Consider the following 14950-nt stretch of genomic DNA (forward strand, 5'->3'; position numbering starts at 1 on the left):
ATGTAGGCTTTGGTAAAGGCCCCCACCAACCCAACCGTAGCTTGCCAGCACTCCTGCACTGTCCCAGCCTCAGCTGACAATACCAAGTGCTTCCATGGTAGGAGAACACACGTCAGTGTCCATGCCGGAGATTGGGCCGTCATGAACACCGGTGATCGGAGCCTCAGCTACAAAAAGCAGTGAGGGAGTGCTAGCAAGGCGGACCATAGGTACACTCAGGTGGACCTTCACCAAGAATGGGCCGGTGTCAGTGTAACTGTAGTGAATGGGCACTAACCTGGCTCTGTGCTCTCTGCCAGGGGAACTTGGATCACAAGATTGGCTGCACTGAATTGAAATGATACTTTTTCTGGTAAAATGATTCATACTTGTTTAGCTGCTCAACCAAAGTATGGAACACACCTGTAGAGGATACATTGCACTGAGCTAACCTATTTTCTGGACAACTGGTACTGGCATCGTGGGTGTCATTCAATACACTTCCTGTAAGCCCAAGGCATCATGGGTGTCAGCAATACACTTCTTGCCCAGGGCATCATGGGTGTCATTCAACCCACTTCCTGTGAGCCCAAGGCATCATGGGTGTCATTCAATACACTTCCTGTGAGCCCAGGGCATCGTGGGTGTCATTCATCCCACTTCCTGTGAGCCCAAGGCATCATGGTTGTCATTCAATACACTTCCTGTGAGCCCAGGGCATCATGGGTGTTATTCAATGCACTTCCTGTGAGTCCAGGGCATCGTGGGTGTTATTCATCCCACTTCCTGTTAGCCTAAGGCATCATGGGTGTCATTCAATTCACTTCCTGTGAGCCCAGGGCATCATGGGTGTCATTCAACCCACTTCCTGTGAGCCCAGGGCATCATGGGTGTCATTCAACCCACTTCTGGTGAGCCCAGGGCATCATGGGTGTCATTTAATACACTTCCTGGGAGCCCAGGGCATCATGGGTGTCATTCAATACACTACCTGTGAGCCCAGGGCATCATGGGTGTTATTAATCCCACTTCCTGTTAGCCCAAGGCTTCATGGGTGTCATTCAATGCACTTCCTGTGAGCCCAGGGCATCATGGGTGTCATTCAACCCACTTCCTGTGAGCCCAGGGCATCATGGGTGTCATTCAACCCACTTCCTGTGAGCCCAAGGCATTATGGGTGTCATTCAATGCACTTCCTGTGAGTCCAGGGCATAATGGGTGTCCTTCAACCCACATCTGGTGAGCCCAGGGAATCATGGGTGTTATTCAATGCACTTCCTGTGAGCCCAGGGCATCGTGGGTGTCATTTAATGCACTTCCTGTGAGCCCAGGGCATCGTGGGTGTCATTCATCCCACTTCCTGTGAGCCCAAGGCATCATGGGTGTCATTTAATGCACTTATTGCCTTCCTCTGAGTCAGTTGTTTTTTTTTTTGCCTTCCTCTGGGTCAGTTTTTTTTTTTTTTTGCTGCCTTCCTCTGGGTCAGTTGTGGGTATAGGGTTCTGTTTATGGAGGATTTCTATTGGTTGATGGCCTTGTGTCTTTTTCCACCTATGGTACTAGGTCTTTGGCTTCTGCATGAATTTTTTTTCTACCTGTCTTTCTTGCACCAATGGTGCTCATCAGTCAGGATTTCCAAGATTTCTCCTCCTTTTAAGTATCCAGCTGGACTGACATTTTCACTCCTGAACAGAACTGGAATTTCAAGGTTCAAGATCTATTAAAAGCATTCCATTTCTCTACAGCCATTAACTCTACACCAGTTGTGAAAATATAAGAGGCCAATCTCTGCTATAAAGGAAGCCTTTAAAAAAAAATTTAAATTAAAAAAAAAATTGCTCTCTCACCTAAAATGTCAGTCCTGTAGAGTAGCAGCTGGCCTCTGTATTTTATAGAGAAGAAATGAAACATGCTGGGAAAAGGGCACTGGGGGGATCTTACTGTTACTATTGGACTCATACATCTTATAGAGACATCTGTAGAACCTGACTTATCTTCCATCCCATTGCAATGGGTCCCCCATTGGAGAGGTCACTAGAAACGCCACCATCTATTAAAAGCCCGGTTACAGCTTAGTTTCTTATTAAATTGATTGTGAAAAGAGTCTTTCATTGCAATACTCATCTCTGCCTTCCACTCCGAGGTCCTGTGCCGTGCTTGTCGGTTGAAAGACTCCCAGCTAAATATATATCTCACCTCCTGTGAGCCCAGGGCATCATGGCTATAATTTAACACATTTCATGTGAGCCCAGGGCATCATGGGTGTAATTTAACACATTTGATGTGAGCCCTGGGCATCATGGGTAGCATTCAAACACACTTCCCCTGAGCACAGGGCATCGATTGTGGCATTCAAAACGCTTTTCCCGTGAGCCCAGGGCATCATAGGTGGCATTCACCCTACTTCCTGTGAACCCAGAGCATCTTGGTTGTCATTCAACCCACTTCTTGTGAGGCCAGGGCATCATAGGCGTCATTCAACACACTTCATGTGAGCCCTGAGCATCATGGGTGGCATTCAAACACACTTCCCCTGAGCACAGGGCATCGAGTGTGGCATTCAAAACGCTTTTCCCGTGAGCCCAGGGCATCATAGGTGGCATTCACCCTACTTCCTGTGAACCCAGAGCATCTTGGTTGTCATTCAACCCACTTCTTGTGAGGCCAGGGCATCATAGGCGTCATTCAACACACTTCATGTGAGCCCTGAGCATCATGGGTGGCATTCAACACACTTCCCATGAGCCCAAAGCATCATGGGTGTAACTCAACCCACTTCTTGAGAGCCCAGGTCATCGTAGGTGGCATTCATCCTGCTTCCCGTGAGCCCAAAGCATCATGGGTGTAACTCAGCCCACTTCTTGTGAGCCTGAGGCATCATAGGTGTCATTTAACACCATTCCCGGGAGCCCTGAGCATCATGGGTGGCATTCAACATACTTCCTGTGAGCACAGGACACCATAGGTGGCATTCAAAAAACTCTTCCCTTAAATCCAGGGCATCATGGGTGGCATTCATCCTACTTCCCATGAGTCCAGAGCATCTTAGGTGTCATTTAACCCACTTCTTGTAAGCCCAGGGCATCATGGGTGGCATTCAGCACACTTCACATGAGCACAGAACATCATGGGTATCATTCAACACACTTCTCGTGAGCCCAGGGCATCATAGGTGTAATTTAACACCATTTCTGATCCCAAAGCATCATGGGCGTCATTCATCACACTTCCTGTGAGCCCAGGGCATCATAGGTGTCATTTAACAGCATTCCTGATCCCAAAGCATCATGGGCGTCATTCATCACACTTCCTGTGAGCCCAGGGTATCATTCAATCAACTTCCTTTGGGCCCAAAGCATCCTGGATGTCATTCAACCCACTTTCTGTGAGCACAGTACATCATGGGTGGTATTTAACTTCCTGTGAACCCCCCCCCCAAGGCATCATGGGTGGCATTCAACCCACTTCCTGTGAGCCCGGGACATTATGGGAGGCATTCAACCCTTTTCCTGTAAATCCAGGTGATCATAGGGTGCACTGTCAAGCCACCCAATGTAATGTGATATTTTCATTGGGGTTCAATCCATTTCCATGAGCCGAGGGCACCATGGGTGATATTCAACCAATTTCCGGAGAGCCCAGGGTATCATAGGTGCCATGCAACCTACTTTCTGTAAGTCAAAGGAATCATGAGCGTCATTGCAACTATTTTTATTTTTTTTTCAGCCTAAGGTATCATGGGTTTCATCCAACCCATTTTCCCTCTCATATGATGCAATGTCAAGCCACCCAATGATGCTGCATTCAAGATCATCTAGCACTGAAGGAATAAGGAGTAAGAGGACCTGTGATGTCAAATAACTAAGACTACCTCTGGGGAAAAGGCATGCATGGAGGGTGTAAGGCTTGTACGGGTGGGGCCGCTGCGCATCCGCACAAAAATCCGTGCAGCCACACCACCCGCACAGAGGAATGCGGACCCACGGGCGGGTGCCATTGATTCTAATGACATGCCGCCCGTACTGGAAAACACAACCGTACTGGGAACCGAGGATCCCGTGCGGGCTGCGTTTTCAGAAGTGGAGGGAAGCCTGCATGTCACGGGACACGGGAGTCCATTCAAATAAATGGGATCTCGTGCCTGCGCAAAACGCAGCCCGCATATATGTGAACCATGGGTAAATAGGAAAAAGTGTGCGGGGGTAGGGATTAGAAAGCTGAAACTTGGTGGCTCTGTGGCCAAATGCCTCCATATCACTCAGGACTAAGATAACAAAGAGACTGAGCATGGAAGACAATTGCCTCTGGTACTCGAAGACACAGGAACAGCTTAGAAAGGGTGAATGGAAGATACCCAAGAAAATAATCTGCTAACACCTGGATTTGGTCTGGCTTTCAAGTTAAGGAAAATCTGGCTAATAAACAGAGAAAATAAAGGGGAAAAAAAAATGGAAGAGGATATATTTGGTGAAAACTGCACTTAATGGACATCTCCCCTACTTCAGTAAAAGTCAAGCTAGGTCCCACTTCTTCTGCTAGCCTACGGGTCATGCATTGTGAGATGTGGCCTCATCGTTCCCATACAATTTACACAAAGCCCCCAGCTTACCTCCTCTTTCTTCTCAAACTACTCTCATGACAGTTACACGAGGCAGCTTAAAGTACACATTTTGTGTTTTTTATTTTATTTTAATAGGACACGCTGCCTCTATTTTATGCTTGAGGACTTGGACCCTGGACACCCTACATTTCTCTTACAACGGAACCATGATTTTGTTTGGAGGGTCTACCAAGGGAGCACAGAACACCCTTGACTTTGTCGACATTTCAAAAAGCATTGAAAATCAGGAAGGAAGACCCCAGCAACCAATAGGATGACAGATGTGCCTGAGGACTTGGACCCTGAGCACCCTACATTTCTCTTACAACAGGACCATGATTTTGTTTGGAGGGTCTACCAAGGGAGCACAGAACACCCTTGACTTTTCACAAAGCATTGAGAATCAGGAAGGGGGACCCCAGCAACCAATGAGATGACAGATGTGCCTGAAGACTTGGGCCCTGGACACCCTACATTTCTCTTACAACAGGACCATGATTTTTTTTTTTTTTGGAGGGTCTACCAAGGGAGCACAGAACACCCTTGACTTTGTTGACATTTCAAAAAGCATTGAAAATCAGGAAGGGGGACCCCAGCAACCAATAGGATGACAGATGTGCCTGAGGACTTGGACCCTGAACACCCTACATTTCTCTTACAACAGGACCATGATTTTTTTTGGAGGGTCTACCAAGGGAGCACAGAACACCCTTGACTTTTCACAAAGCATTGAGAATCAGGAAGGGGGACCCCAGCAACCAATGGGATGACAGATGTGCCTGAAGACTTGGGCGCTGGACACCCTACATTTCTCTTACAACAGGACCATGATTTTTTTTTTTTTGGAGGGTCTACCAAGGGAGCACAGAACACCCTTGACTTTGTTGATATTTCAAGAAGCGTTGAGAATTAGGAAGGGGGACCCCAGCAACCAATGGGATGACAGATGTGCCTGAAGACTTGGACCCGGAACACCCTACATTTCTCTTACAACGGGACCATGATTTTGTTTGGAGGGTCAACCAAGGGAGAAAGAACACCCTTGACTTATCAAGAAGCATTGAGAAACAGGAATGTGGACCCCAGCAACCAATGGGATGACAGAAGTCATATCCAGATTGCCAACACATCCAGAAAGCAGTTGTGAGGCAAACGTTTTGTTTGTACACAACTGCCACTTTAGGATTTCAAACAGTGAAGTTTAGCCATTCCGTGTAGCTGCCATTTGTAACAAACAAAACTCAGGATTTTAGAGAATATAAAAAATGATCCCCCTGCCCACCCCCCCCACATTTGAACAAAAATTTAAATCCAGCTTTCGCTGCATTACTCAACTTCTCTACAGTGCTGCTCCCAGCAGAAACTACGTTCAGATGTCCTACTGCCAGTCCTCTTTACAGCTGAACACACATTTCCTCTGAGCACAGGCTGTCATGGACACACCCCCTTGGGGGGCACACCTTGTCAGCCTGGGGTCACAGTAGTGTTTCAGACTGCTTTGCCATCAAAATGTTGGTGCCAGTCTCTGCAGCTTTGAAGACTGCCCACAGATGACATGAGAGAAGAGGAAGGACATCAGGATGTCATCTAACTACCTTAAAGCAGAAATCCGGGGAATTTTTTTTGGGGGGGGGGCTGTGCTGGCAATGCACGGGTTAAATGCTCATTTTGTTCTAGGGGAGAGGACACCGAAGATATACTCGCCTGACCAGCCCATACAACACAAGACAAGTCCTTTTGGCTCCTGCTCCTCCCGTGGTCCAGCGATCTTGTAAATGGACTGTTCCTGACATCAGAACGCTCAATGTGCGCTCTACAGACAGGAACAGTTCACCGCTGGACCGCATGGTTAAAAAAGAAAAAAAAAAAAAATGTAACTGCAAAACTTAAGCTCAGATGGAGTGTATAGCTTCCAGTGTGAGTGGAATAATAAGCGTGCATTAACAAAGGCTTGGCTTCCACCTACAGGTGTGGGCGCATTTCTACACATTGCGTGTAGGGCAGCCTATTCATTTCATTGGGCTACCACATGCGTGAGAAAGACAGAAAAGTCGGCCCCAACTCTTCTCCAAAAACGTACTGCACCCAGGGTGTATGTACCACAAGGCATTTGCCTAGGGCGGCATTTAAGGGGGGGCAGCACTGCCCCTGGATAGAAGGGACGGAAGAAGGGATACACACAGTATGGGGACCTGGTGGGTTCCATGACAGTGGATGCACAGCCAGACTCTCGTTCCTGGGGATGTCTGGCGCTGTGAAGGTTAGCGTCTGTCTCTCTCTCCATGGGGGATGGTGTCTGGTGTATGCGGGGCAGTGGAAGGCTCTCTCGGGTGGGAGGTAGGAGGGGTGTTGTTGGTCAAAGTCAGGCTCTCTCTGTGGGGGGCACAGATTTTTGTGTTGCCTAGGGCAGCACAAAACCTAAAATACACCACTGACTGCACCATGCGGTTTAGCACGTGTTTGCAGATGCCTGGGGGTGTGAATGACAATAAATTGCGCTGCCACACATCTACCAAAGGAGAGCGCATGATTTTGCACATGTTCCCGACACGTATAGATGTGAACTAAAATCCTCTCAGGTGTGTTACATTACCAAGTAGGAATCGTGTGTAGATAAAGCCAATGAGTGTGGAAGGAACACACCAGTCAGAGATGTAAACAAAGCCGTGAAAGGCATACACAAGTTCCATCTACCTGATCTGGGCTTCAGGTGACTGTAAAAGGTATATTGTCTTTAAATAACAAACATGTTAGTGTTCTACTTACCTGCTCTGTGTAATCGCTTTTTACAGAGCAGCCCTGATCTTCCTCTTCTCAGGGTCCCCCCCTCGAGTGCCCCCACAGCAAGCAGCTTGCTTTGGGGGCACTTGTGAGTGCTCGCTCCTGATCGGACTGTCTATATAAAACACACGGAGGCCAGCTCAGCCCCGCCGCCGCCTCAATGGCTGCTTGCTTTGGGGGCACTCGTGCCTGCTCGCTCCTGATCGGACTGTCTATATAAAACACACGAGGCCAGCTCAGCCCCGTCGCCTCCTCAATGGCTGCTTGCTTTGGGGAACTCGTGCCTGCTCGCTCCTGACCGGACTGTCTATATAAAACACACAAGGCCAGCTCAGCCCCGCCGCCTTCCTCACTGCTTGCTTGCTTTGGGGACACTCGTGCCTGCTCACTCCTGACCGGACTGTCTATATAAAAACACACGGAGGCCAGCTCAGCCCCGCCGCCTCCTCACTGGCGGCTTGCTTTAGCGGCACTCGTGCGTGCTCGCTCCTGATCGGACTGTCTATATAAAACACACGGAGGCCAGCTCAGCTCCGCCGCCTCCTCAATGGCTGCTTGCTTTGGGGGCACTCGTGCATGCTCGCTCCTGACCGGACTGTCTATATAAAACACACGAGGCCAGCTCAGCCCGCCGCCTTCCTCACTGGTTGCTTGCATTTAGGGGCACTCGTGCGTGCTCACTCCCGATCCGACTGACTACATAAAATACACGGAGACCAGCTCAGCCCCGCCGCCATCCTCACTGGTTGCTTGCTTGCTTTGGGGGCACTCGTGCCTGCTCGCTCCTGGCCGGACTGTCTATATAAAACACATGGAGGCCAGCTCAGCCCTGCCACCTCCTCACTGGCTGTGACTGACAGCAGCGGGGACCTATGACTCCGGCTGCTGTACCTGTACCAATGAGGAGGGAGAGAGCTTCTCCTCTTGTGCACATCGCTGGATCAGTATCGGGCTCAGATATGTATTTTGGGGGGGCTGAATGCAAAAGGGTTTTTTACCTTCATGCAGAGAATACACGAAGGTAAAAAAAAACCCTCCAAAAAAAACACCACCTTCAGTTTCTCCCCCAGATATTGCTGTAATGCACTAATCCAGAGGTGTCCAAACGATGGCCCTCCAGCTGTTGAAGTACTACAAGTCCCATCATGCCTCTGGGTGTCGAGTCTTGCTTGGCCTCATGGGACTTGCAGTTCCTCAACACCTGGAGGGCCGTAGTTTGGACACCCCTGCACTAATCCATCTCACTGCTGTGTCAGAAATCAGGTGATCCAAGAACCCCTATTTGCTTACCTGTTAATTAAGAAAGAGGTGTTCCCAAACACTCATGGTTATCTCTCACTTTCAGAAACCCTGCTGTATAAAATTACTAGGTTCAAACCGGTCCTGGAAATCTCCAGGACACATCAAGCACAGAGAGGAAACCAACAAACGCCAGGAAATACACTCCCAGTGAACGTGTGATAAGCTGTCCGCATTCCGGCTGACAAGAAGGAAAACTGGAAGACTTGCTGACTCGGCACACTTTCACTGTCTGCTGGATAATATAAAACAATAAATCGATTTTTTTTTTTTTTTTTTGGCCCTAGTCCAGAACAACTCGCTTGAACACATTAAAGAAAAATCAGTAAATACAAGCTGGGTTGATAAAATTCTTATTTCTGCACATGCAACCATGTACTGTAGTTCTTTAATGTTTATAATGGATTACATTCTAAACAGATACGGGTTTAGGTGTCGAATACATTATATATTAACAGCTGCTGTTTTCTGACATATTTAGGAAAATTCATAAAATGGGGTGTACCAAGAGTTAACAAGACTAATTCTTTACCTTGCGCACGACCTCTTCCTCCTCCTGGCGCTTCTCATAATGAGAAAAGTCATCAAAGATGGAGGTCGTGTGCTTGTAAGTGGCAATGATTTTAAGCACTAGTTTCGCTTTTTCTAAGGGCACCTCCTGCGTGTCTCGCGAGTTTGTGACCGGTTTGTTGTCGTTGTTCTCCAGGCGGATGTGCCTCAGCTGGTTGTTCGGGACGTCCTTGACAAAGAGCCACTTGACGTCAAACTTGCCCTTCCACTTGTCCTGCGACCAGACACCGGCGCTGGTGCCGTAGTCGACGGGTGACCGCATCTCGGCCACGCCACAGAAATGTCCACTGCCGTTGACGCTGAAGAGCAAGTAGACCGGGCCTTTGCCGTTCATGGAGCGGAAGGCGCTGTCTAGACGCTTATTCCCATGCTCTGTGCTACACCAGATAGAGTACTTGATGGAGCGGTGGATATCGTCCTCAGAGTAGCTCTTAATGATAAACACTCGCCCGTTTTTCAGGTTCCAGTCAAAGTCCTTGGGGTTGTAGCTGTGGGAGGCTTTGAGCTTCTCCAACACTGGATGGGAGTCACTACCAGGAGCAGCGTGAGGCTGAGCCCCACCCAAGGGATTGCCATCAGATCCCCCACCTTGCCCGTAGGCAGCGTTCCTGTTCCGAGGGGCTACCCAGCGGTTTTGTGGGGCCTGTTGCTGCTGCTGCGGTGGTGGAGGAGGGTTTTGGAAGGGGGCTTGGGATAAAGGCGGTGGTTGGGCCGGGATGGGCTGCAGCAGCTGCTGTTGGGGTTGCGGTTGAGGGATGGACTGAGGAGACGGGATCTGCTGAGGCATCGGAGGCTTTGTGACTGGGCCCTTGTTATCCCATGTTCCGATGTCCATGTTGTGTTTGATGGGTGGCGGTGGCAGGGCTCCGCCAATGATGGTCACGGGCTTGGTTTTTGTCTTAGGCTGGGGTTTGGCAGGTTTGCTGGCTATGGCGGCCCAAGAAGTGGGTTTTGAAGGTGGCATGCTTATGCTTGTGCCCCCATTGCCAGACAGGGCGCTGGGCATCCCTACACTATTGACCACAGAGCCCACTGTCTTGACTGCAGAGGCGGTAACATTGCTACCTATCTTTAGCCCCACCATGCCCTGCTCAATGCTGTTCATACCAGGCGCCTTATTCAGAGTCTCATTGTGAAACCCGGTCTGTCCATCCACAATGGTGCCCCCCAGAGAGCTTGGCGGGTAGCTGTAACTACCCCCATAGGCTGAGTTCTGAGTCTGCTGGCCCTGAGAGCCACTGGTGCCCCAGGCAGAGAAGGCATGGTTCTCGGGGAAGAAGTTGAAACGATGTTGGTAGATGTTGTTTCCAAGTCCACCAGGCTGGCCAAACACAGCATCGTGCATGAAATGGTGGTCTCCATTGCTCAGTTGTCCATACGGGGTGAGGTACGGGATAGGAGGATCCCCACCTGTTGACCACGGTGCCTCACTGAGAGAGTACGGGAAACCAATCGATGGAGGGTAGTAGCTGGAGAGGTATGGGTCCGTCATTGAAGGGTAGCTGTTACTCTGTTCAAAAAGAAATGGAATTGGAATTTAGCCACTAATCATCTTATACCACATTGCTTTAACTCTCTCTAGTGCCAATAACAGACCATGTATGATCAGTAATGGTCACAACAGTCATTGATAAGTAATAATTAGTCATAATTGGTACAACAGATAAGGGTCAGAGCCTTTGTGAATCTTTTACAGGTGCACATGGAGCCATTTGGTGATTTACTTTCACTGGAAAGGATAAATCTGAAAAAATGTTTAGGTGGCCAAGAAGAAAGGAGAAATATTCCAACAGGGTGACTAGGATTTCTGTCATTTTCTGTGTGGTCACCAGGACAGGAAGGTAGGACAAATCTCCTTACGGCTGGGACATGGGAGCCTATGGGTGACGTCACTGCTCCGGGCTTTACTAGCCATCATCTAAGATCACGTTCCATATGGCTGGAAAAGCAGTAGAGTTGAAGGAAGTAATTCCTCCTCAGCTGACTTAAGGAGCATGTATGGACAGTCATTCATCAGCCCTTGAAAATGCAACTGCCAACTGTCTCAGTACTCATCTTGTAAGGACCAGGTCCTACTAGCGATCCTGTCACAGGTGGAAAATGAGCCAAAACACCAGGATGGCTAAAGAGACCGCTCATTTGTTCTACCACACTGCCTCCCCACTAGCTACTCATTCTATGAGGGACCCACAGCAGACTGACATCATAGGAGCAGGTGAGTGTTCACAATGCTCTCGGTGATTGTGCAGCTGAGACAACATGATTGAGTAATGAAAGAAACCAATAGATTATATAAACCCAACACTTAGGCTGGCCATACACTATACAATTTTCTGTCCAATTTCCTTTAGATTTACCTTCAACTATGTAGTACAAGGGCCCGTCTAATTGGATACAATTGAAAGTGTTAGGTTTGACCTCATATTATATGGTTTTTGGTAAATCTAAAGCACAATTGTCAAGAAAATTGTATAATACATGGCCAGTCTAAATGTTCCTTATACAACACACTGATCACATCAAAGGTTGAATGCCATTTGAAAGACCTGTCACATTCATTAGAATGCAAGTTAGGAAATTCTCTAACCATTTAAAAATTTTTTTTTTTTATCAGAACTTCCTTTTTCCACAGAAAGCAGCTGAACCACGGGATGGGATGGGGAGGGGGGAGATGGGGGGTGTTAATTTACTAACACTGGAGAGTGCAAAATCTAGAGCAGCTGTGCATGGTCAGCCAATCAACCTCTAACTTCAGTTTGTTCACCCCCGGTTCACATCTATGCGGGCTGCGTTTTGCATGGGCACAAGAGCCCATTCATTTGAATGGACTCCTGTGCCCCATGACACGCAGGGGAAGAAGCCCCTGCACTTTTTTGGAAAACGCAGCCGAGGTTCCCAGTACGGTTGCGTTTTCCAGTGCGGGCGGCGTGCCATTAGAACTGTCACCCGCCCGCGGGTCCGCATTTCTCTGTGCAGGTGGTACGGCTGCACGGATTTTCGTGCGGATCCGCAGCAGCACCACCCGCATAGATGTGAACCGGGGTTAAGCTCTGACAAAAGACAAACAAACCTGGAAGCCAATTGGATTTCATGCCGAACTGCACTAGATTTTGCTCTCTTCAGATTTAGTAATATCGACCACTTGGTGTCCATTTTAGGCCAACACAATACTTCTTGGTTGCTGCTGTGTTTTCCACCACTGGGGAGACCTTCCCAAGGAGAAGAGACCGCAAAGACAAATTTTCCTAACATACCCAAACCTAAGGCTGGCATTAGCAAGGGGGTGGTCTTCCAAGAATGGTGGCGGGAGATTTGTAGAAAGACCAGAGAATGAGTGGACAGAACTGGGATGTCCTAACAAACACTATAAACCAATGGTTTGTGGAGATTTGAGATCACCATATCTATAGGACCTTGTTAGACAACCCATTCCAATGAGCATTAACAGGGAGTTGGCCCCTCTTGCCTGTAATTAACTGCCCTAAATCTTGATAGCGCATTCTCAGACTTGTGTTAGGTCTCCCCCTCCCGGTCCCCATTGTATTTGCCTCCAGCAAGCTGTCAAGTGTCCATGCTCTATTCCAGCAATGGGCAAACTACGGCCCGGCGGACCTTTTAACCGGGCCCGCGGAGCGTGATACAAAAAAAAAAAAAAAAAAAAAAAACAGACAGGGCAGCGCGCTCAAATGCAATGATTGGCCAGTCTCGCTGCCACTCACATCCTGATAGCCAGTGATTGGCTGTCAGGATGTGTGTAGGCGGGGCAGCGTGACGAACGTGAGGGGAGCTAGGCTCCTCTCACAGTCCGCCCTGAAGACCGGAACGGCGCGGGAACACGGCGAGAAGAATGCGCAGAGCAAAGGTAAGTAAATTGACACAGGGGGGACTTGGCTTACTACTTACTTACTACTACTATATGAGGGATGAATTAATATGGGGGATGAATTACTATAGGGGGGATGAATTACTATATGGGGGATGAATTACTATGGGGGATGAATTACTACATGGGGGATGAATTACTACATGGGGGATGAATTACTACATGGGGGATGAATTACTATATGGGGGATGAATTACTACATGGGGGATGAATTACTACATGGGGGATGAATTACTACATGGGGGATGAATTACTACAGGGGGGATGAATTACTACAGGGGGGATGAATTACTACAGGGGGGATGAATTACTACAGGGGGGATGAATTACTACAGGGGGGATGAATTACTACAGGGGGGATGAATTACTACAGGGGGGATGAATTACTACAGGGGGGATGAATTACTACAGGGGGGATGAATTACTATATGGGGGATGAATTACTATATGGGGGATGAATTACTATGCTTACTATGGGGGAATATTACTATACTTACTATGGATGGCATGGTAGTGGCTGGGCCGGCCAGCAGCTAGTCCGGCCCCCGGGTCCAATATATGAACCCATTGCGGCCCTCAAGTCAAAAAGTTTGCCCACCCCTGCTCTATTCCCACTTCTCGGTGTAGCAATTCACTGTCTGTGCAGCCACTGACCAATCAGAATCGCTCTGGACCGTCCAGGAAGCTCTGCACAGAGTAAAGGGAGAAGAGTGGGGACCCTCAAATCCCCGGACCGCTGGAGCAGCTGTGTGGGCACTAACAGCTCAGAAAAGCCAACGGCATATCTAGCAGGGACAGGGAGGAGGGTGTTCGGTTCCTTTTGCATTTGTTCTGTAAAGGTGAACCCTTTCATCATCAGAGTGCATTCCTGGATCTTGCAGACTTTCAGAATACTGTCTGCCCATACATCATACGGGCAAGAAGTTACTGAATGACAGAAAGGATCAATGAACTACCTAGAGCGCTTATCAGCACCTTGATAGTGCATTGAGAGCTACAAGCCGTCAGCTGCAATGACAGTGAATGCGGGGAGAAGACAGGCTTGTTGTCACAGGGAGGCAGTGAAAACCATGTTAAAGGATACGTTCACCTTTGGGAAATTGTTACATGTTCCACCCATCTTTAGGATGTAACTTGTTCTCACTCCCTGACAGCCGCCTAAAAAGCCATCGATGAATAAGGCATTCTGCCTTGGTAGCATTGCAGAACATCCGCTTCCATCAGTGGCTTCTTAGACAGGCCTGATAGATTTCCTTATTTACAGAATTTACAGTACCACAAAGCGATGTCATTGAACAAGCCCCCCCACAACACTCCCCGAGGGTCTCCCGGTAGAATGTATGTACTGACCTGATTAGACTGGCCAGACAGGTACTGCTCGAAGTCGTTGTCGTGCACGCTGTCCTTCTGGTGTAACGATCCATTTTGCACTGAAATAAGATCATTGTTTGAGCGCCCTAGTGGAAAAACTTTTGAGGAGAAATTGAGTTTGTAAACTAACTAGGCAAGGATTGGCCTAAGACACAGTCTATGCAAAAGCGGAGGGAGGGAGAGGAGGAAGGGGTAGGGGGGCTACAGCTGCAACCGTTCAACACAGTACACCAATACAAAGGCACTACATCTCTGCAATACATGCATATCCCCCATGATACAAACATACCTACTGACCTGCCACAAACCCAGCACACTTCCTGTTGTAGAAAATGTGTTGGAGATGAACATAGGGGAGGTGTTCTGTAGTCCAGCAGTGAGAACTCATACAGGGCTGACAATCCTGCTTTGTATTTCAATGCAGCAGGAGCTCATTACAGGAACTTTAGCAGCTCGCTGGATTTATG

The 14950-nt window shown here is 48.5% G+C and overlaps 1 protein-coding gene across 5 annotated transcripts in view; it reads right to left on the bottom strand.

The window, feature by feature from the left end:
• YTHDF1 (YTH N6-methyladenosine RNA binding protein F1) overlaps window positions 1-14950 on the bottom strand; it is a 62363-nt gene that overhangs the window by 25599 nt on the left and 21814 nt on the right. For 2 of the 5 annotated variants that reach the window (XM_089663722.1, XM_089663721.1), the window contains exons 3-4: window positions 14463-14581; window positions 9192-10739 (exon numbers count right to left, since the gene is read on the bottom strand). In XM_089663722.1, the coding sequence (XP_089519848.1) occupies window positions 9192-10739; window positions 14463-14581 (1667 nt within the window). Of the gene's footprint in view, window positions 1-8996; window positions 10740-14462; window positions 14582-14950 lie in introns of those variants that run through there. The other 3 variants (XM_089663724.1, XM_089663725.1, XM_089663723.1) reach the window with 3 other exon arrangements.

Source organism: Staurois parvus, unplaced genomic scaffold (genome assembly GCF_062004578.1).
Source record: "Staurois parvus isolate SC_StPar_1 unplaced genomic scaffold, SC_StPar_1.0 ptg001756l, whole genome shotgun sequence".
In the NCBI taxonomy this organism is placed as follows: domain Eukaryota; kingdom Metazoa; phylum Chordata; class Amphibia; order Anura; family Ranidae; genus Staurois; species Staurois parvus.